The 23,598-nt window shown below is 41.3% G+C and overlaps 1 protein-coding gene across 1 annotated transcript in view; it reads right to left on the bottom strand.

Moving 5' to 3' along the window:
• LOC110524404 (ephrin type-B receptor 1) overlaps window positions 1-23,598 on the bottom strand; it is a 208,988-nt gene that overhangs the window by 132,415 nt on the left and 52,975 nt on the right. The window contains exon 3 of the mRNA XM_021604004.3: window positions 8,851-9,535. Within this exon, the coding sequence (XP_021459679.2) occupies window positions 8,851-9,535 (685 nt within the window). The remainder of the gene's footprint in view (window positions 1-8,850; window positions 9,536-23,598) is intronic.

Here is a 23,598-nt window from a genome sequence, read left to right as displayed (position 1 = left end):
TAAAGTACTCTGAGCTTGAAAAAGCCCATGCAACTAGATCACTGGAAATAATAAGTTGAAACAATAAATCATTTTTTACAGTGACGTAGGGAAGTGATGCATCAGATGACCTGGCCTCCACAATCACCCGACCTCAACCCAATTGAGATGGCTTGGGATGAGTTGGACCGCAGAGGGAAGGAAAAGCAGCCAACCACATAAAAATGTATATAAAATCAATAACAATATATATTTTCCAGGTGTATTTCCAAATACATTCCAATATTCAACTACGTTTCCAAATCAGAAATATCCAAATACTTACTTACAAATGTCTTTGAAAGTAATTGAAATACCCTAAATAGCATTTGATCCCAGGTCTGATTCATGCAAATACCAAGTCGCTCTTTATCACATGCAAACTGAAACAAAGGTACACTTACAATACCTTCAAAAAGTATTCACACCCCTTTTTTTACAGCCTGAATTTAAAATGGATTTCATTCAGATGTTATTGTCATTGGCCTAAACACAATACCCCATAATGTCAAAGTGGAATTGTTCTTCAAAATTTGAGTCAATAAATGTTCAACCTCTGTCATGGCAAGCCTGAATGAGTTTAGGAGTAAACGTTTGCTTAACAAGTCACATAAGTGGCATGGACTCACTCTGTATGCAATAAGTGTTTAACAATTGTTTAATGACTACCTCATCTCTGTACCCCACACATACAATTATCTGTAAGGTCTCTCAGTCGACCAGTACATTTCAAAACACAGACTCAACCACAAAGACCATGGAGGTTTTACAATGCCTCGTAAAGAGGGGCATCTATTACTAGATTGGTAAAAAACAGACATTGAATATCCCTTTGAGCATGGTAAAGTTATTAATTACACTTTGGATAGTGTACCAATACACCCAGTACCTACAAAGATACAGACATCCTTCCTAACTCAGTTGATGGAGAGGAAGGAAACCACTCAGGGACTTCACCATGAGGCCAATGGTGAACAGTTGAAGTTTATAGTTGAAGTTTAATTGAAGTTTAAGTTTAATGGCTGTGATAGGAGAAAACGGGGGATGGATCAACAACATTGTAGTTACTCCACAATACTAACCTCATTGACAGAGTGAAAAGAAGGAAGCCTGTGTGAGGGAAAATTGTATGTTTGTGTATCAGATCAATGCTGCTTTCATAATAACCAATAAGATAGGTTCATGGAAGTGACTAATTGATCGTGGATGGAGGAATCCTCACTATCAGTATAAGTAATTTGACAGTACGCCCAGAACATTGCTGTATGTGAACCAAAAAGGGTATCTCAGTTTCAAGGTCTCAGTTTGGAGAGAAGAAGCCTTGTGAGGTATAGGTCAGTCACGTGCAGAAACCAAAGTTAATGATGAATAAAGAATCATGTAAATCATGCTTTATGACTTTTTTGTATAGCCGTATATAAGAAAAGTAACGGGACTGCCCCGGGGGAGCTCCCGACCGACCTGTACTATGGTACATTAACCTGTCTGAGAACGGGGTTCGTTCCGCTAGCGGAACCCCTCGCCAACAGCCAGTGAAATTGCATGGCGCCAAATTCAAACAACAGAAATCTCATAAATCAAATTTGTCAAACATTCAAGTATTAGGCACCATTTTAAAGATACAATTCTCATTAATCCAGCCACAGTTTCTGATTTTAAAAAGGCTTTACAGCGAAAGCTCCACAAACGATTATGTTAGGTCACCAAGTCACAGAAAATCACAGCCAATTTTTCCAGCCAAAGAGAGTTGTCACAAAAAGCAGAAATGTATATTCAATTAATCACTAACCTTTGATGATCTTCATCAGATGATACTCATAGGACTTCATGTTACACAGCACATGTATGTTTTGTTCGATAAAGTTAATATTTATATCCAAAAATCTCATTTTACATTGGCGTGTTATGTTCAGTAGTTCCCAAACATGCTGTGATTTTGCAGAGAGCCACATCAATTCACAGAAATACTCATAATAAACATTGATAATAGATACAACTATTATACATGGACCTTTAGATAAACTTCTCCTTAATGCAACCGCTGTGTCACATTTCAAAAAATCTTTACGGAAAAAGCATACCATGCAATAATCTGAGTACGGCGCTCAGAGCCCAAAGCAATATCCGCCATGTTGTGTAATCAACATTAGTCAGAAATATCATTGTAAATATTCACTTACCTTTGATGATCTTCATCAGAATGCACTCCCAGGAATCCCAGTTCCACAATAAATGTTTGATTTGTTCGATAAAGTAAATTTATGTCCAAACACCTCCTTCTGTTAGCGCGTTTAGTAAACAAATCGAAACTCACGAGGCGCAGCGGAGTCCAGCGGAAAGGTCGGACAGAAATGCCAAAAAGTTGGTCGTAGAAACATATCAAACGCTGTATAGAATGAATCTTTAGGATGTTTTTATCAAAATCTGATGCGACAGGTGGATTAACAAAAGGCTAAAGGCTGTGTTTTGCAATATTGCACTTGTGATTTCATGAATATGAATATTTTCTAGTAATATTATTTGACCACCGAATAGCATAGCGCCCCAAGTCAAATAATATTACTACAAATATTCATATTCATGAAATCACAAATGCAATATTGCAAAACACAGTTTAGCCTTTTGTTAATCCACCTGTCGTCTCAGATTTTGAAATTATGCTTTACAGCGAAAGCAATCCAAGCGTTTGTGTAAGTTTATCGATCGCACGACAAAACATTAAGTACACTTAGCATCAGGTAGCTTGGTCACGAAAATCAGAAAGGCAATCAAATTAATAGTTTACCTTTGATGATCTTCGGACGTTTTCACTCACGAGAGTTACACAGTTACACAACAAATGTTCCTTTTGTTCCATAAAGATTATTTTTATATCCAAAATACCTCCGTTTGTTTGGTGCATTATGTTCAGAAATCCACAGGAAAGAGCGCAGACAAATTCGCAGACAAAATGTTCCAGACAAAATGTTCCTTTTGTTCCATAAAGATGATTTTTATATCCAAAATACCTCCGTTTGTTTGGCGCGTTATGTTCAGAAATCCACAGGAAAGAACGCAGACAAATTCCAAATAATATCCGTAATATCCACAGAAACATGTCAAACATTTTTTATAATCAATCCTCAGGTTGTTTTTAAAATATATAATCGATAATATATCAACCGCAAATGTCTTTCACAGTAGGAGAGGGAAAAACAATGGCTGTCCAAATTCTGTAGCGTGAGCAAAACTCATGTGACCACTGTGTGAAACTATGTGAAACTATGTGAAACTATGTCTGAAGACGGTTGACACCTTGAGGAAACGATAGGGAAAGGAATCTGGTTGATATCCCTTTAAATGGAGCAATGGGAGGCTATGGAACATGGGAGTTTTCAAAATAGAAGCCACTTCCTGATTTGATTTTTCTCAGGGTTTCACCTGCAATATCAGTTCTGTTATACTCACAGACAATATGTTTACAGTTTTGGAAACTTTAGAGTGTTTTCTATCCCAATCTGTCAATTATATGCATATTCTAGCATCTGGTCCTGAGAAATAGGCCGTTTACTTTGGGAACATTATTTTTCCAAACATAAAAATTGTGCCCCCTAGCTTCAAGAGGTTAATTAATCCTGAAACACACCCTTCTTCCCGAAGAGATATTTATTTCGGTCTGTGCGATGAACTGAGAATCCAGCTGGCTGGACCGATTCGGACAGTATATCCCGAGAGAGCCATGTTTCCGTGAAGCAGTATGTTACAATCCCTGATGTCTCTCTGGAAAGAAACCCTTGCCCTGAGCTCGTCAACTTTATTATCCAGAGACTGAACATTAGCGAGTGATATACTCGGAAGAAGTGGGTAGTGTGTGCGCGCCTCCTAAATCGGACTAGAAGATCATTCCGAGTACTTCTCCATCGCCGTTGTTGTTTTGGGTCTGTCACGGATCCTTCCGGTACTGCTGCTCATTCCGTTCACCAGCTCCGGAGGTCTACGTCACCGGCCCTCTAGGTGTCACTGAACTGGATTCATTACCAACAACCTCGGACTGTCTTGTCTCATTACACACACCTGGTTCCCATTCCCCCTGATTAGTATGTGTATATATGTGCCCTCCGTTCCCCATTGTCCTTGTCGGTTATTGTTACCATGCCCGTTGGTCTTGTTGATCAACCTGTGCTGTTGTATCGGCTTCCATGCTACGTGTTATTGTGCTCTTGTTTTACGGGTCTCGTCCCGTGTATTATTTAGAGGTTTACACCTCGCATCTTGTTTGGGTGGAGAAAATAAAACCCTTATTACGTATTCCTGCACTTGTCTACTATCATTATACAACTTGACAGGGTCGTCTTCTGGAATCAGTTCAGTTGCCCTGGTGGGTGTGAACAAAGGATCTGCTTCGGGAAAGTCGTATTCCTGGTCGTGATGCTGGTAGTGCTGGTGAGTTACCGCCGCTCTGATATCCAATAGTTCTTTCTGGCTATATGTAATAACACAAAAACAATTCTGGGCTAACAATGTAAGGAATAATACATTTAAAAAAAATACTGCCAAGTTTCCTAAGAGGAAGAAGCGAGGCAGACCTCTGTCGGCGCCAATTTCACTTATGGGTATGCTTGTAATCGTTAAGGACTGGGGAGTTTTCAGAATAAATCATTTACAGAATGGAGCTAAGCACAGGCAGAATCCTAGAGGAAAAACAGGTTCAGTCTGCATTCCACCAGACAATGGGAATTCACCTTTCAGCAAAACAATAACCTAAAACATAAGGCCAAATCTACACTGGAATTGCTTACCAAGATGACAGTCAATTTACAGTTTTGACTTAAATCTACTTATAAATCTATGGAATGTCTTGAAAATGGTTGTTTATCAATGATGAATAACCAATTTGACAGAGCTTGAAGAATTTTGAAAAGAATCATAGGCAAATGTTACACAATTCAGGTGTGACTGGACTGACTCACATCGCTACCAGAGATGATTCTAACATGTATTGACGCAGGAGGTTGAATACTTGTCTAATCAAGATAGTGTTTAATGTTTCATGAATGTTTTACAAATGTAAGATTTTTTTTCCACTTTGACATTAAAGAGTATTTTGTATAAATCTTTGACAAAAAATGTAATCCATTTTAATCCCACTTTGTAACACAACTAAATGTGGAAAAAGTAAAGGGTTGTGAATACTTTCTGAAGGCACTGTATTTTCTCTCCCTTACACCCTCATCTCTCTCTCATTCTCTTGTCCCTATTTGACCTTAATCTTCCCTCAGGACTTATAAATGGCATAGCCCCATTCTCCACCAGACCTCCCAGACTATCACCTTCAGTGGTGCTATGCCTACAGATTCCCTCTCCATAGAGTAAGAGTGAGTGAGAGGAATATCGAGTGGCGCCATCCAATTCTGTGTTCCATTTGGAGACCAGGCTCTGAGGAGGTTGCTGCAGAATGCCAAATGAAGTATGTGTCTCTGTCTGTGACAGTGACAAACTGCCCTCAGCCCCTTGAGTGGCTTTGCCCTCTCTCTGTGTCCCCTGTCCTGTCCCCTCCACAGCAGGCAAGGGTGCCAGTGTGCCCACCTGTGCCAGCCCTGCCAGCTGATCAATCAGGCATCTTGCATAAATAACAACCCCTGATAAGTTTGAGTATGAGCAGTCAATCAAGTTGCCAGTGAATCAGGCATCATCTGCTTCAGCCTACTGCATGTTAAATAACGTTATTTGAATATTTGAAATATTAATGCTAATGTGTCTGGAAGCCAGAGAGACCTGGTGCACCTCTTCATTCTGTCCCTGCCTTGTATCTATATGCAGAAGCAGTAGTATGGTGCCTCTGGTGCAAGAGAGAGGTGCATTCTGGGATGGCTTAAAAAGGGGCTATGGAGTGAGTCAGACATCAAGGGAACTGGCCATTGAAATAGTGCACAGTAGTGAGAAGAGAGTTCGCTACCCATCTAATGAATAATGAATGTGTGCTGTCCCGATGAGGCAAACAGTCACACAGGATGTGGAACACTAGGTTACTTGACACTTTCAACTTGACAAATTCAACATTACAATAGTTTCTGCTAATGTCACCAGCCACTGTGTAGACCCTTTGGAACAATTTAAGAACACTTCCACAGCAAATAATCACCCATCAATATGAAACCTGACTGATTTATATAGAATTTCTACTCAGCAGAATCTATACTTCATAGTGCCCCTGTGGCGCAAAGTATCTACTGTCATTGAACAAAGGAACTGAATATAAGTCACCGCATTTATATTCTGAGCCTATGGCCTCTCTCATGATCTCTCCTGTGTAATATATTCAGTCAGACCAACCATAGCGGGCGGCCTTGACCACTCTTCTTTACTGTTTTCTTCTCCTTCTCTGCTCTCATTCTCTCTCCAATCGTGTGCATTGAATAGATATGAGGTGAATTTAAGCCTGTAGCGAAGTGATCTGGTTCGAACCTACTTGGCCAATTAACATGTAACAAGAACACTTAATATCATTCAAAGACATATACACATGTGCACCCCCCACCACCTCCACCCCCTCGCCCCAGCTGCATAGATAAAGGGAGGTGGGAGATGTAAAAGGGTGTGAGAACAAAATGGATTAAAGACTCGATCGAAATAAATGATTGGATACCTTGAGAAAATGGAGCAAAAGGACCTTTTAGGAAAAGGATAGAATAAGAAAAGAATATGGGAAAGAACGTAGGAGGACAAGAAAAAATAGATTCTAATATGATGTGACGAGGCAGAGGGCACTAGCCTTTTTAATCTGACAAGCAGAGCCAATTTCCATGATTAATTATGCTGCTGAGCGCTGAGCTGATCTATGAAATTCTTATTAAATACCTGACAGTTGCAAGCTTGGTGGAGGCCTCGTGTCAGCACAGGGCCAACACGCGTATTTACTGTAGCATTCACCATTAGCTTTCTCTCTGTGTGTCTTTCCCTGTCTTGTTCTCCTTCTTTCTCTCTGCTCCGCCCCTACTTCTCTCTCTCACTCTATCTCTGTCCCTTTTCTCCTCCCTCTCTTTCTATACTATTCTCCCCCTTCATCATCTCATTCCTCATACAATTTTTTATTCACACAGAGATTTTGTCAAGAGTGCCACTATGGTCCAATGATTGGCAGGTGTGGATACTGGTGGCAGGTGGCAGTTTCTTTTTGCACTCTGATGTGGGGGTTTCAACAGTAAGCCGGCAGTTATCACTACACCATCAGGAAGCCCCGAGGTTGGGCTGGGTTGGATCTTGTATGGAGAGCAACTGGATACCTAGACGGTCAGCCGGACTTCAACTCACCACATCTCTCCAGCAAGCAATAGCTCTCCTATCCTATTCTCTGGCCAGCCACAAGGTGTTGATGAGCTGTCATCACATCTTTATTAACACTTCTGGGGCTGGATTCACTTTTTTGTAATGATAAATGAGACTTTCATGAAGCACTCCAAGGCCTTTCCAATGTGTTGGACTACTCACAGTCGCATATCCCTAGCAGTAGGCAGTGACAAAAATCTAAAATGTCTCAACTTTCTGACAAATAACTAAACATCAGAGATATTTCATGTAGGTAATGCTAACATACTGATGCATGATTGAGCGTATGAGCAGATGGACTGAAAAAAGTATCCTTAGAACCAATCCCAGACATAAAGGGATCAGGCTGCTAATAAAACACTGCAGAGCAGGGCCAAGTCTTGCTTTTAGAGCAGCACCATGTCACAGTAACCCAAATAAACACCTTTAGAATCTGTCACTTAGAAATGTTCTGACAAGCTTATGAAAACATTCCAGTGGCTACACTTCTTTTTTCAATTATGAATCTGATCCTTTATTGTCACATACATCCACTCTCATAGACATAGTGACACTTTCATAAACATGTCTTCACTATTAGATGACACATACCTATGTTACCGTCAGTACAGTAATCAGCTCTTGCTGTACCACTCTTTGACTGATCTAAATGCTTACCTCAGAGGCAGAACGAAGTCAACGACTCCCCAGTCAAGGACTCCACTAGGTCATCTGTGAAACAGGCTCGACTCCATATTAGGAGGAAAGGTTTAATATCTATATTATTGATCAGCGCATATGCCGATCAATCTTATATGGTCTCTATACAGGCAGACTGACCATCAGTGAGAGAAGATACAGCAGGAGTCAAAAAGAGTGTGTGTGTGTCCTGAATGAGGTCACTACTGTAAGTAACATCAGAATGGAACACATCAGATGTCCTCCTTCTATGAGACAAAGATCAAATCTGAACATAGTGCTGGGGGAGGAAAACATTCCATGCAGGTAGCTCACCGTAGATACTGCAGTGGAAAATCTAAAGAGCTAAACTGATCAGAAAAAGTTTATGGAAAACCTAACTTAATAACTTTGTTGGCATGATAATCAAATTACTGTATAGAATAACCAACATTTAAAACCATTTTTCCAAAATAATATACAATCAGAGCTATCTCAGCATGAGAAATCCTTATAGTTGTTGGTTAGTTGTCCCCACGTGCATCTGACTGGTGCTAGACAAAACGTTCCCCTTTCGGTTCCTTGATGTGAAATAATTATTAAAATTATGAACTTTTCAAATTATATGCCTGCTGCTGGTCAAATCAGTCTTCCCTCAGTACAGTCTTTGATTGTCTGGCCGCCCACATAGCTATCCCCTGACAGCAGTGATTGCCAGACAAAACAAAATATTTTCTGCTCCTTACTTTGTCTATCATCACCACTGTTTCCACAGTGAGACACAATGCCTTCAAATTTCCAATAGGACAGTAAGACACAGTAACACAAAGCGTGATAGGGGTTATTATGAGTGAGGAGAACTGATCTCACCTCTACAGACATTGCCGTTATCCGGCTCAAAGCCAGCCTTGCAGGTGCAGCTCCCGATGGGAACCATCCACTCCCCATCTCCATTGCAGTACAGCTTGATGGGCACGTCCACCTCCTCTGAGTTAGCGATGCACGTGCCTCTGGCGATGACCAGTGAGGTGCTCTCGGCGCCCGTCATCGTCTCTGGGAAGATGGCGAAATTCTGCACCACGCTGGGGCATTTCTTATGGAAGACACGTACTGACAGCAGGGACATGCAGGCCCCGTAGTCCTGGAAGGCCAAGTAGAACCCATTACGGGAGAGAGGGCCAAAGCTCCGCACCTCCGTGTTGACCTTCATCAATCGTCCACCGAAGTCCACTTGGGAGAAACTCTCGTCGGCCGCGATGGTGTCCACCTTCAGGTAGGGAGCTTCCATCCAGAAGGAGGTTCCCTTGGTGGTGGCGATGACCGAGTCTGTCTCGTAGTAGTAGAGGTTGAAAGTCTCCTTACAGGAGCCGGGGACACTAGGGATGGAGCTGCAGTCACGTACGGTGAAACGCATCTCCACATAAACACGCTGAGCCCCTCGTCTGTCGATGAAGGTGGTGAGGAGCCAGTTGTTCTGGCTGGGCTCGAACACGTTACACACCTGGTATGTCCTGATGGTGTTGAGGTTCTCATCGTAGCCACTCACCTCCTCCCACTGTGGAGAACAGACACACAACAAGTTAGAGCAAGGCTTCAATCAATCAGCAAGTCCGTCCAAGTCATGGAGAGAGAGATTAGTGATAGTGAGAGAGACCGAGAGTATGGCCCTGCATATGTTTTCCCTCCATTTCCCAGTGTATTAATATACCTCTCTGAACGCTGGTATTGGCTGTTAGCGGCCCACAATCCACTCAGACACAGCCAGTCTACCACAGATAAGTGGCCCAACTGAAATCAATCTTGCGCAGGCATGACTGAGCAAGGCCTCACCACATTAGGACATTTGGTGCATTACAGACGCAGGATTATACAAGGTATTGAATTAAAGCCTTAGAGAAACGATGGCCCATCGCATCAGAACAAGCTGCCTAGCTAATGGAGTCAGCATTTAAAGCAGTACACACACACGTTAAGAAGCTGTGAGCCAGCCATAAAGCACTGATAGGCCTTAAACACAGTCAATGCTTTCCCTACACCATTAATTCACACATTACCATTTATGTGATGGACCAGGATCACTGCTACTGTGCATTAACACCACTGGTCAATTCTTTATAATCATAACATAAATGTTTGTGTGTTTTGTGTGTGTGTGTGTGTATATGTGTACTTGTTTGATGTATATGTGCAATATTATGATGTACTGTACCAACGGTATGATGTTGAAAGGCCACTTCTCCACAGGAGAATTACCATGGACCAAGAGAGGGTACACTGGATGTGGATTGGCCATAGCAGCCCACAGTCTGGCAGATGATGGAATGCATGAATACAGAAACACTAGTGGAGAGTACCCTACACACCATCATCCCTGAGAGCTATTGTTTTATCCAACTATCCAGGCCTTCTTTAGGGAGGTGAGATAGATACACTGTTGTGCGTGTGTGTGTGTGTGTGTGTGTGTGTGTGTGTGTGTGTGTGTATGAGCAATAGACGAGGGTTGTGTGAAACAGGACGTAACGTGGTGAGTTGTGGCTACTGGGGAGCACTGAAGCGGTGCATTGTGGGAGATCCTGTTGAAACAGCGGCCAGGAAGAGGACTAGATCACAGAGAGCTGAGATGATGAATGAGTTTACGGAGAGCCCTGACACAAATTAAACCGTATCTTTTTTCTCAGTGTCTCTCCTTCGCTCTGCCCCTCTTCCCTGGGATGACCATTCATCAGAATTAGAGCGACCTGTCCCTTTCAACACCAAGCAGACATTAATACAGCCAGATTCCAGCCATAGAGAGCGAGTGAGGGGTAGGGGTGCTCAGCGCAGCTAGAGCCAAGCTAAGGGGACCCTCCATGTCTCTACCATCCACAGATGACCTATTTTCACAGCATTCCAGACTAATGTCTGACTATGTGTCTGACAGCAACATTAATTTCAAGTGCTGTGCCGCAACAACTGTGCCAAGCATCCACTGTCCTGACAATGTTCCACACACAGGTGTTCGGAGATGCTAGATAGCTAATTAGAACAGGTGTTTGCATCTCTTCCTTAAGCTGTATCATTGAAATATAGCCATGTGGGAATCGTGTTATAAAGGTGTGTAATAATGAGACTGTTTTGATTGAGTGATGTTTTTTTGTTTCTTAATGCATCTTCATGGGTCATACCCTGTGTGGAGATACTGATGGTTTGTCGGGACGGATGGTTTGTTACGTACCGGGTTAGGAGAACTAACATAGCAGGTTAGGAGAATGAACGTAGTAGGATAGGAGAATTAACGTAGCAGGTTAGGATAATTAACTGTGAAAGGCCGTACCTATTCACTGACGAAATCCTAGGAATGAGACGCAGAGACGTGACAAAAAGAAGGAAACTGTATTGGGAGTTCTTCCTCCAACTCTCCCCAGGACCGTATAAAAGAAATAACCGTTGGTACCAAACGCCAATCAAACAGCTTGAGCCGAACCTCTCAGGGAATCCTACTGTCCTGGAATTCACCATAGTCTCAGGCTCATAACACCTATCGCTAGTCAAAGCAAACATTTTTTATTGCAACGTCCCTTATGAAAAAAGATTGCAGTCAGAGTGCGGTATAACTGTGATATACTGCAGTATACTGTAACTGCAGTTACAGTGCAATATAATTGCAGTTATAGTGCAGTATTACTGCATTTCAACTACAGTACACTGCAGTTATTCTGAAAATACTGCATCCAAAATACCAGTCGACAGCAATTACTGCACTTTTACTGTAGTTTCAAAACTACAATATTTTTTAGGATATAGATAAAAAATTATACGCCAGGACAGACGATTTTTTTCACGCTACATGCTTCAGCACTCGGTAGTCCCATTCTGTGAGCTTGTGTGGCCTACCACTTCACGACTGAGCCATTGTTGCTCCTAGACATTTCCACTTCACAATTACAGTTGACCGGGGTAACTGTAGCAGGACAGAAATTTGACAAACTGACTTGTTGGAAAGGTGGCATCCTACTGTATGACTGTGCCACATGGAAAGTCAGTGAGCTCTTCAGTAAGGCCATTCTACTGACAATGTTTGTCTATTGAGATTGCATGTCTGTGTGCTCGATATTATACACCTGTCAGCAACGGGTGTGGCTGAACTAGCTGAATCCACAAATTTTAAGGGGTGTCCACATATTTCTGTATATATAGTGTATATACCTCCATCACTCCAGTATCCCTGTCACCTTACCCCTATACATATCTACCCCCATCACTCCAGTATCCCTGCCACCATACACCTATACATATCTACCTCCATCACTGCAGTATCCCTGCACATTGTAAACATGATATTGGAACTGACCCTGTATATAGTATGCTTACTTACTTCCTGTGTTCATATTTCTTCTTATTTCTCGTGTTTTTTTCCAGTATTACATTGTTATTAATTATTGCATTGTTGGGATTTGAGTTAGCAAGAAAGGAATTTCACAGTACTTGTGCATGTGACATTAAAACTTGAAACAAAGTAAAATGGTTTATGCCAGGTTAGGGCAGGTCCTTTAAGAATGCCATTCTCCTCATTCATAAAGAGCTACTTGTGCAGGTATACAGCTCTGCCACTTAGAGGCGTGAAATTTATGGGTGATTTACCTTTGTCCTCTATAATATTTAGAGCTGAGCGATTAACCAAAATATCAGTTATTTTTCGTATTTTAAATAACTAATTAAATGATGTCAGTTCAATTATTTGAATTCCATTTTGTTCGTTTTTTTTCTTCTCCTGTGCGCTCGATGCTCAGTTTCTGTAGAGATAAATCAGATAAAGCCGAACAGTATGATGTATTAGGGACTTGTGGTTTCCAACAGGCCAATATTCTACATAGTTTAGCTCAGAAAACGGGGTAATTTACTACAATTACCATAACCCATTGCGCACCCGCTTACCTGTCTGGTCTGTGTGGAGCAGACATTGAGACTTCGTCCACAGAGACAAGAGAGAACGCGCAAGAGGGATAGAAAGCAGATGCTTTGCGAGGCATCTCTACCTGAAAATACATGATCTAAGTGACTGATAGTCATAAAAGTCATAAAAGTATGCCTTAGCAGCAGCTCTATAGAGAGGAGATGATGACTTGGAATGAAATAACAAAGTCATCAAGTAAAACAAATATTTTATTAAAGTAAAGTAATCTATCAGCACTAGTAATATTGCATGTTTTTTTAAATCGTCAACAACTATTTTTTATAATTTTTGCGATTTTATAAATAGGCTAAATCTCTGGATCCAGTCTTCTCCATTACCTGCACTGTAAATAAATACCACCTATTTTTGCACCTGATCTAGGCTATACAGATTGATTAAGTACTCCGGAACCTCCTTACTAGGCTGTCGGTTCCTCTATCTTTAACAGAAGCCCAAACAGAAAGCAGAGTGTCCATTGGGATTCTAACAACAGCCTGTCATGTCCTTGTCGTGAGCGTCCCAGCAAACCCAATCAGTGGTGATGATTAAGTTAGGCTGTTTCCCCTCTGGCTATATTATGTATTATACTTATGTAACACCCCCTTGCTATTTTATTATCCCCATCACCTCTTAGCCAAGCAGGCAGGTAGGTAAAGAGAGAATGGGGGTGGATGGATGAATGTTCTTCTGAGAGAGAATAAAGCAGCTCTGGGAACAGATGCAGTGTCTGTCTCTCTCTCTCTGTTTATGTTTGTGTGTGTGTTTCCATGTCATTTCAGCAAGCCATGACACCCACCATATCAGATTTCTTTTAAATCGTTTCTGTAGTTAGAACGAGATAAGATTAGCATTCCTGCAACATTATTTTGTTCAAACATAATTTGATCTCAGATTTTAATTGATAGGATTCATATAATGTTCAATTAATACAGTACCTAACATCCAATTTGGACAAAACGTTTTTTCTAACAATGAGTAAGACATGAGGAATCCAAAGATTTGGTCAAAAAACACCCACAGACCCCCACAATCTACACCAATCCCACCCTAACAACAAATATAAAGTAGCAGTTCTCTATCGTCCTCCATCAGCACCGGCCTGTACCCTACCTGCACTAAGCTCTCTCCTGGCCCCTTACACTAAGTCTGAATTTGTCCTGCTAGGTGACCTAAACTGGGACATGCTTAAACCACCTAAACAAGTCCCAAAGCAATGGGACTCCCTCAATCTTCCTCAGATTATTACCAATCCCACAAGGTACGACTCTAAACACCCAGAAAGGGCTACTCTCCTCGATGTTATCCTCACAAATAATACTGATAGGTATTAGACTGGTGTTTTCTGTAATGACCTGAGTAATCACTGTTTTACAACCTGTGTTCGTAATGGCTGCTCAATGAAATTACCTGTCCTGATTTGTCATAGATGCTTGCTAAAAAACTTTAATGAGCAAGCCTTCCTTCATGAACTGGCCTCTGTAAAATGGTCTAGAATCAGCTTGAGGTGGTGGATGTCAGAGACACTTGGACTTTAAAAAAAATATTTCCAGTGTATTGTTAACAAACATGTCCCCATAAAGTAAATGATAATTTAAAACAACTTCAGGCACTAGTTCGACCGTGATCTTGCATTTGGCGAAAGGCTCGGTACACGCACAGTCAGGCTGACTGGCCAAAGTTAGTTACTTTAAGGAGCAGTTCTCTCTCTGTGGATTGAATCCCAAGAAGTTCTGGAAAACGATTAACTTCTTATGGCTGGGGGGCAGTATAGAGTAGCTTGGATGAATACGGTGCCCAGAGTAAACTGCCTGCTACTCAGGCCCAGACGCTAAGATGCATATTATTAGTCGGTTTTGATAGAAAACACTCTGAAGTTTCTAAAACTGTTTGAATGATGTCTGTGAGTATAACAGATCTCATATGGCAGGCAAAAACCTGAGAAGAAATCCAACCAGGAAGTGGGAAATCTGAGGTTTTGTAGGTTTTCAAGTCTTTGCCTATTCAATATACAGTGTAAAATTTGGTCCGATTGCACTTCCTAAGGCTTCCACTAGATGTCAGCAGTCTTTATAACCTTGTTTCAGGCTTCTACTGTGAAAGGGGAGCGAATAAGAGCTGTTTGAGTCAGGTGTCTGGCAGAATGCCATGAGCTCAGTCTCACGTGCGGCCGTGAGCACGAGCTCTGTTCCTTTTCCTTTCTAAAGACAAAGGAATTGTCCGATTGGAATATTAGAAGATTTATGATAAAAACATCCTGACATGTTTCTACGAACTGTAATGGAACTGTCGTCTGAACTAAGTGCCTGCGCCTTGTGAATTTGGATTTGTGAACTAAACGCACTAACAAAAAGGAGGTATTTGGACATAAATGGACTTTATCGAACAAAACAAACATTTATTGTGGAACTGGGATTCCTGGGAGTGCATTCCGATGAAGATCATCAAAGGTAAGTGAATATTTATAACGCTATTTCTGACTTCTGTTGACTCCACAACATGGCGGGTATCTGTATGGCTTGTTTTGGTCTCTGAGCGCTGTACTCAGATTATTGCATGGTGTGCTTTTTCAGTAAAGCTTTTTTGAAATCTGACACAGTGGTTGCATTAAGGAGAAGTAGATATTTAATTCCATGTATAACACTTGTATTTTCATCAACATTTATGATGAGTATTTCTGTAAATGGATGTGGCTCTCTGCAAGTATCACTGGATGTTTTGGAAGCAAAACATTACTGAACATAAAGCGCCAATGTAAACTGAGATTTTTGGATATAAATATGAACCTTATCAAACAAAACATACATGTATTGTGTAACATGAAGTCCTATGAGTGTCATCTGATGAAGATCATGAAAGGTTAGTGATTCATTTTCTCTCTATTTCTGCTTTTTGTGACTCCTCTCTTTGGCTGGAAAAATTGCTGTTTTTTTCTGTGACTAGGTGCTGACCTAACATAATCATATGGTGTGCTTTTGCTGTAAAACCTTTTTGAAATCGGACACTGTGGTGGGATTAACAACAAGTTTATCTTTCAAATGGTGTATAATACTTGTATGTTTGAGGAATTTTAATTATGAGATTTCTGTTGTTTGAGTTTGGCGCCCTGCACTTTCACTGGCTGCTGTCAAATCGATCCCGTTAACGGGATTTCAGCCATAAGAAGTTTTAAAGACCTGGAGAATAAACCCTCCTCCCCACAGCTGCACATGTCCCTTAATGTGACAAGAAGCACATGGCAGAGCTCTTTAAATCACCACTTCATTAAGTCAGGATTCCTATTTGACTCAACCATTCCTTCTTGCCCATCCAACATTTCCTCATCTCCCACCCCTTCTAATGCGACTAGCCCCGATGTTCCTCCCTCTTTTTTCCCCTGCCCCGCTACAAAGTTTCTCCCTACAGGCAGTCACTGAGTCCAATGTGCTAAAGGAGCTCCTTAAAACTTGACCCCCAAAAAACATCTGGTTCAGATCGTTTAGACCCTTTCTTCTTTAAGATTGCTACCCCTATCATCGCCAAGCCCATCTCTGAACTTTTTTAACCCGTCTCTCCTCTCTGGGGAGGTGCTCATTGCAGCCACGGTTCGTCCTTTATTTAAAGGAGGAGATCAAGCTGATCCTAACTGTTACAGGCCTTTTTCAATTTTGCCCAGTTTATCGAAAAACGTGTCAATAATCAACTGACTGCCTTTCTTGACGTCTATAGCATTATCTCTGGAATGCAATCTTAAAGGTCCTCAATGATGTCACCATTGCCCTTGATTCTACGCAATGTTGTGATGCTATTTTTATTGACTTGGCCAAAGCTTTTGATACAGTAGACAATTCCATTCAAGTGTTTCGGCTAAGGAGTATTGGTGTCTCTGAGGGGTCTTTGGGCTGGTTTGCTAACTACCTCTCTCAAAAAATGCAGTTTATAAAGTCAGAACATCTATCTCAGCCACTGCCTGTCACCAAGGAAGTACCCCAAGGCTCAATCCTAGGCCCCATGCTCTTCTCAATTTACATAAACAACATAGCTCAGGCAGTAGGAAGCTCTCTAATCCATTTATATGCAGATGATACAGTCTTATACTCAGCTGGCCCCTCCCCAGATTTTGTGTTTAAAAGTTCTACAACAAAGCTTTCTTAGTGTCCAACAAGCTTTCTCTGCCCTTAACCTTGTTCTGAACACCTCCAAAACAAAGGTCATGTGGTTTGGTAAGAAGAATGTCCCTCTCCTCACAGGTGTGATTACTACATCTGAGGGTTTAGAGCTTGAGTTAGTCACCTCATACAAGTACTTGGGAGCATTGCTAGACGGTACACTGTCCTTCTCTCAGCACATATAAAAGCTGCAGGCCAAAGTTACATCTAGTGGTTTCCTCTATTGTAATCGCTCCTCTTTCAACTCAGCTGCCAAACTACCCCTGATTCAGATGACCATCCTACCTATGCTAGATTACGGAGACGTAATTTATAGATCGGCAGGTAAGGGTGATCGAGCGGCTAGATGTTTTTCACCATTCACCATCAGATTTCCCACCAATGCTCCTTATAGGACACATCACTGCACTCTATACACCTCTGTAAACTGATCATCTCTGTATACCCATCGCAAGACCCACTGGTTGATGCATATTTATAAAAACCCTCTTAGGCCTCACTCCCCCGTCTGAGATATCTACTGCAGCCTTCATCCTCCACATACCATCCCCGTTCTGCCAGTTACATTCTGTTAAAGGTCCCCAAAGCACACACATCCCTGGGTAGCTCGTCTTTTCAGTTTGCAGCAGCTAGCGACTGGAACGAGCTGCAATAAACACTCAAACAGGACAATTTTTTATCTCAATCTCTTCATTCAAAGACTCAATCATGGACACTCTTACTGACAGTTGTGGCTGCTTTGCGTGATGTATTGTTGTGTCAACCTTCTTGCCCTTTGTGCTGTTGTCTGTGCCCAATAATGTTTGTACCATGTTTTGTGCTGCTACCATGTTGTGCTGCTGCCATGTTGTGTTGCTACCATGTTGTTGTCATGTGTTGCTGATGTTGTTGTCTTAGGTCTCTCTTGTCATGTGTGTTTAATCCTATATTTTCTATTCATTTTTTATTTTTTTATCCCAGCCCCCATCCCCGTGGGAGGCCTTTTGGTAGTCCATCATTGTAAATAAGAATTTGTTCTTAACTGACTTACCAAGTTAAATAAAGGTTCAATAAATAAAATAAACAAATATGTCTGACAAGTAGTATGGAACTGTGGCTTGGAGTATTGTTTCTTCATCCTATGTTATGTATTCTCAGTGAATTTGGTGATGTTTTTATCCCCCTGTTCAGAGAAATTAGTCATAGAAGTTGGTAGGTTTATGTCCCATTGTACATCCTGATATTACAAGGTTCTGACCACTAGATGGTGCTGTTCCTGCTATTAGGTGAACAATCTGAGAAAGAGGATTTCGACAACCACCTTCTTGAGCTCTTTAAAATGGAATGACCTGTGTGTGGTTGTATGTCATTTCCTCTCTGTGCTCCTCTCAGATAGATAGAGCATCGCATGGCACCTCATTGTCTCGGCCCAACCAGGTAAAAATAACAGAGCATTCAGCTGCACCTCATTGGTTCTGGTGCATAAGGGAAATAATGGGGCATCCTGACGCACCTCAGTGGTAATTCACTTATCTGGTCCCGCTGCTGTATGCACTTCTACAAAATATAAGACCCACACAGATATTATTTAGAGAACTAATGTGTAAAAGCATATGAGTGAATAATTGAAACATATTCAATTAAGAAGGGATACTATGGTATGTACATACATTTGAAGTCAGACATTTACATACACCTTAGCCAAATACATTTAAATTCAGTTTCACAATTCCTGACATTTAATCCTAGTAAAAATTCCCTGTCTTAGGTCAGTTAGGATCACCACTTTTGTGTCATAGAAGGGTGTTATGTCTGTGCAATATGTTTATCACACCATTACCGAACCTGTACAAGTTCTGAACCTTTCCTGATAAATGTCTTTACTTTGAATATCCAAACTTGCAACCTTTTGAAAGCACTCAAATCTGAGGAGACATACTGTACATAATAAAAACAGACCATATTTAGATCTCTAGCACAAAAAAATCTTCAGATCTTGTGTAAAAGAATGCCAGATATAGCTATACTTGAAACATTCCTCCATCCTGACAGGTATAGTTGAAGTCGGAAGTTTACATACACCTTAGCCAAATACATTTAAACTCAGTTTAAACTCTTCACAGGGTCTTTTGCTGTTGTTCTGGGATTGATTTGCACTTTTCGCACCAAAGTACGTTCATCTCTAGGAGACAGAACACGTCTCCTTCCTGAGTTGTATGACGGCTGCGTGGTCCCATGGTGTTTATACTTACGCACACTTGTTTGTACAGATGAACGTGGTACCTTCAGGCGTTTGGAAATTGCTCCCAAGAATGAACCAGACTTGTGGAGGTCTTCAATTTTGGCTTGGCTGTTTTGGCTTGGCTGATTTCTTTTGATTTTCCCATGATGTCAAGCAAAGAGGCACTGAGTTTGAAGGTAGGCCTTGAAATACATCCACAGGTACACCTCCAATTGACTCAAATTATGTCAATTAGCCTATCAGAAGCTTCTAAAGCAATGACATCATTTTCTGGAATTGTCCAAGCTGTTTAAAGGCACAGTCAACTTAGTGTATGTAAACTTCTGACCCACTGGAAATGTGATGCAGTGAATTTGAAGTGAAATCATCTTTCTGTAAACAATTGTTTTACACTCAGGTTGGAGTTTTAATGACTCCAATATGTATGTAAACTTCCGACTTCAACTGTATACTATAACAAAATCCATACATATACAGCATACCGTACGTACTATGGTGTGATATCAGTGGCGGTCTGTGCCTTTTTAAGATGAGGGATTTATATATTTTATTTATTTATTATACCACTTTTTGTGATGTCCAATTGGTAGTTACAGTCTTGTCCCATCGCTGCAACTCCAGTACGGACTCGGGAGAGGCGAAGGTCGAGAGCTATTCATCCTCCAAAACACGACCACTGCCAAGCCTCACTGCTTCTTGACACACTGCTCGCTTAATCCGGAAGCAAGCCGCACCAATGTGTCAGAGGAAACACCGTACAGCTGACGATCGATGTCAGCATGCATGCGCCCGGCCGCCACAGTGCGATACTAGAGTGCGGTGGGACAAGGACATCACAGCCAGCCAAACCTTCGCTAACTCGGACGATGCTGGGCCAATTGCGTTCCGCCTCATGGGTCTCCTGGTCGCGGCCGGCTGCAACATAGACCAGGAACAAAGTGACGCCTCCAGATCTCCGATGCAGTGCCTTAGACCGCTGTGCCACTCGGGAGGCCATATTTCTATTACAGCATATTGGATGACTGTCATTCATATTCCATTCACCCACTTCAATGCAACAGCGATAGGTTTAGGCTACTATATATGAGGATTCTACAATCTATGAATGAAAGTTGACAACGTAGGTGCACACAGGTCTAGAGAAAATGTTGAGGTGACAGACAGTAACACATGGATAGACAGTGACACATTCAATACCACCTTGCACACTCTTGCCTGCGTTTAGCTGATCTAGGGTATAATCACTAGTCCAACAGTTGCAAACGAGAATTTCTATTGGACAAATTCAGGTATGTTTATCCCCATTTCGATCTGTTTGCTTCTGTTTAAGAAACGCTTTTTCAACAGAATCGGTGGAATGAATACACCCCTGATCACACGTAAACATGGTTCACTTTCATAGCAGCCATGTTGTATTCCTTCTCGTATATATGCACTCTCCTCCTCTCACCTTTCCTTTTGCTTGACTTCAATGCACAACACATCAGCTGTTTGTTACCAGGCAAAAAAAAACTTTTCAAGCCAAACCATATCATAACAATTACACAGCCTACATCGCTGTCATCATATTAGCTAAAGTAATGTCATAGTAAACATAGCTAATATAACTAATGTCATGGCAATAAATTAGTAAAACCAAAAGCTTACATTGAGTTCCAGTGTTTTGTTGGATAGTCATAGCCAGCTAACTAAAATAGCATTCCTCTGTTTGAGCAGGGTTTTTAAGTAGGCAAACTAGCTATCTGTATTTGTTAGCTAAGTCCGTGAAACTCACTCTCTCACTTCTCCTTCATTTTGTAAGAAATTCATTTGTTCAAAACTATTGACTTTCTCTCTCTTTGAGCCAACAACTCACCACATGTTATGCACTGCAGTGCTAGATAGCTTATGCTTTCATTACTCTGATCCTTTTGTAGGTTGGAGGACGTCCTCAGGAATTTGTCATAATTACTGTGTACATCTATGGAAGGGTGAGAACCATGAGCCTCCTAGGTTTTGTATTGACGTCAATGTACCCAGAGGAGGACGGAGGCTAGCTGTCCTCTGACTACACCATGGTGCTACCCTACAGACTGCTGTTGAGGCTATTGTAGACCTTAATGGCAAAACAGTGTATTTTAATCAGTTACAGTGCCTTGCGAAAGTATTCGGCCCCCTTGAATTTTGCGACCTTTTGCCACATTTCAGGCTTCAAACATAAAGATATAAAACTGTATTTTTTTGTGAAGAATCAACAACAAGTGGGACACAATCATGAAGTGGAACGACATTTATTGGATATTTCAAACTTTCGCAAGGCACTGTATTTGGTGACGTGAATATCTTTTAGTATAGTTTTATCTAAAAATGATAACTTTTTAAAAATTAAATTCAGTGAGAAGGATGGTCCTCCCATTTCGCCCTCTGAGGAGCCTCCACTGTATGGTACTGTAAAAGCTGTGTGTTTCATAGTCAGTGAACATGAATGATCAGACTTGGACCCTGTCTTTCCTCTTGGCCTCTGTGTTCATCCTCGTTCCAGTCACAGTGCCCTCCCTCCCTAACGTTCTCTCTCCTCCTGCCCCACCTTCTCTCCCACGATTCCTCCGTCTGTGTGACTATGAGCGGAGGAGAAGCAGAGAATAGGAGAGACGTGATAATGAGACCGTCAGCGGCAGGCAGGCAGTGCCACACACTGAATCAACAGGCTTTCCTGAAACAGCAGGGGAAAATAGTCCAGACCTCCAATGCTCCCCAACCCAACCCAGCCAGACGCTGATTAAAAGCCAGGTGTCTATTTTAGACAGACAAAATAAAGGGAATATTCAGGAGAGCCCAGTAGTTTCAATTAGTGAACTCCGGGGTTCTGTTTGAGTGCTCTACCTCCTCATTACTGTAATCTGGGCCGTGGTTTAGGAGGTGGAAGGTGGTTACTGCTTTGAGCGACTTGAAGGGAATCCTAGTATAGATATTAATAGCTGCTTTAGACATGCTGGGATGGGGTAGGTGTGATTAGATAACTTTCCAGCTATTTCCAAACTATCTCTACTCTAGTGAGAAGACAGTATATGTTCCTCTCGATGCTCTGTCTTAAATAATAAATAGGAAGATTGCTGTATAAGGAATGATGAATGTAACACCAAAAAGACATTTGAACACAGCAGGGTTTTAGAACAGTTTGTTCCCACTCATACGGGCCAGCAGCATATCACAGCAGAGAGGTACTGTGTGGGCTCAAAGACAGAAAGGCAGGAGTTAGAGTTTAAAGTCACAAATATTCAAATTAGATAGCTCAAAAACAGAGTACTCAATATGCTCTGGTCTTTACAGATCTGAAAATCTGTAAAGATGTGCTGGATTTTCTGAAAAACATGTAAGGAACAGTAATTGCTGAGTATATCAAACATTATGAACACCTGCTCTTTTCATGACATAGACTGACCAGGTGAAAGCTATGATCCCATATTGATCCCATTTCAATCATTGTAGATGAAGGGGAAGAGACCAGTTAAAGAAGGATTTTTAAGCCTTGAGCCAATTCAGACACATCCATGTGTGCCATTTTGAGGGTGAATGGACAAGATAAAAGATTTAAGTGCCTTTGAAAGGGCTATGGTAGTAGGTGTCAGGCACACCGGTTTGTGTCAAGAATTTGAGGCTGTTCTGAGGGCAAAAGAGTGTGGAGGGGTGCAACTCAATATTAGAAAGGTGTTCTTAATGGTTTCAAATCAAATTTTTATTAGGTCACATGTGCCGAATACAACAGGTGTAGGTCGACCTTACAGTGAAATGCTTACTTACGAGCTCCTAACCAACAACGCAGTAAAAAAAAAAAAAGTATATATACACACTACCGTTCAAAAGTTTGGGGTCACTTAAAAATGTCATTGTTTTTGAAAGAAAAGCACATTTTTTTGCCCATTTAAAATTACTTCAAATTGATCAGAAATGCAGTGTAGACATTGTTAATGTTGCAAATGACTATTGTAGCTGGAAACGGCAGATTTTTAATGGAATATCTACACAGGCGTACAGAGGCCCATTATCATCAAACATCACTTCTGTTTCAATAGCACGTTGTGTTAGCTAATCCAAGATTATAATTTTAAAAGGCTAATTGATCATTAGAAAACCCTTTTGCAATCATGTTAGCACAGCTGAAAACGGTTGTGCTAATTAAATAAGCAATAAAACTGGCCTTCTTTATGTAACCGATGTGAAATGGCTAGCTAGTTAGCGGTGGTGCGCGCTAATAGCGTGTCAATCGGTGACGTCACTCGTTTTGAGACCTTGAAATAGTGGTTCCCTTTGCTCTGCAAGGGCCGCGGCTTTTGTGGAGT

The sequence above is a fragment of the Oncorhynchus mykiss genome, chromosome 5 (assembly GCF_057628025.1).
Source record: "Oncorhynchus mykiss isolate SJ-2025 chromosome 5, ASM5762802v1, whole genome shotgun sequence".
NCBI lineage: Eukaryota > Metazoa > Chordata > Actinopteri > Salmoniformes > Salmonidae > Oncorhynchus > Oncorhynchus mykiss.
This window is presented reverse-complemented; position numbering and strand designations above follow the sequence as displayed.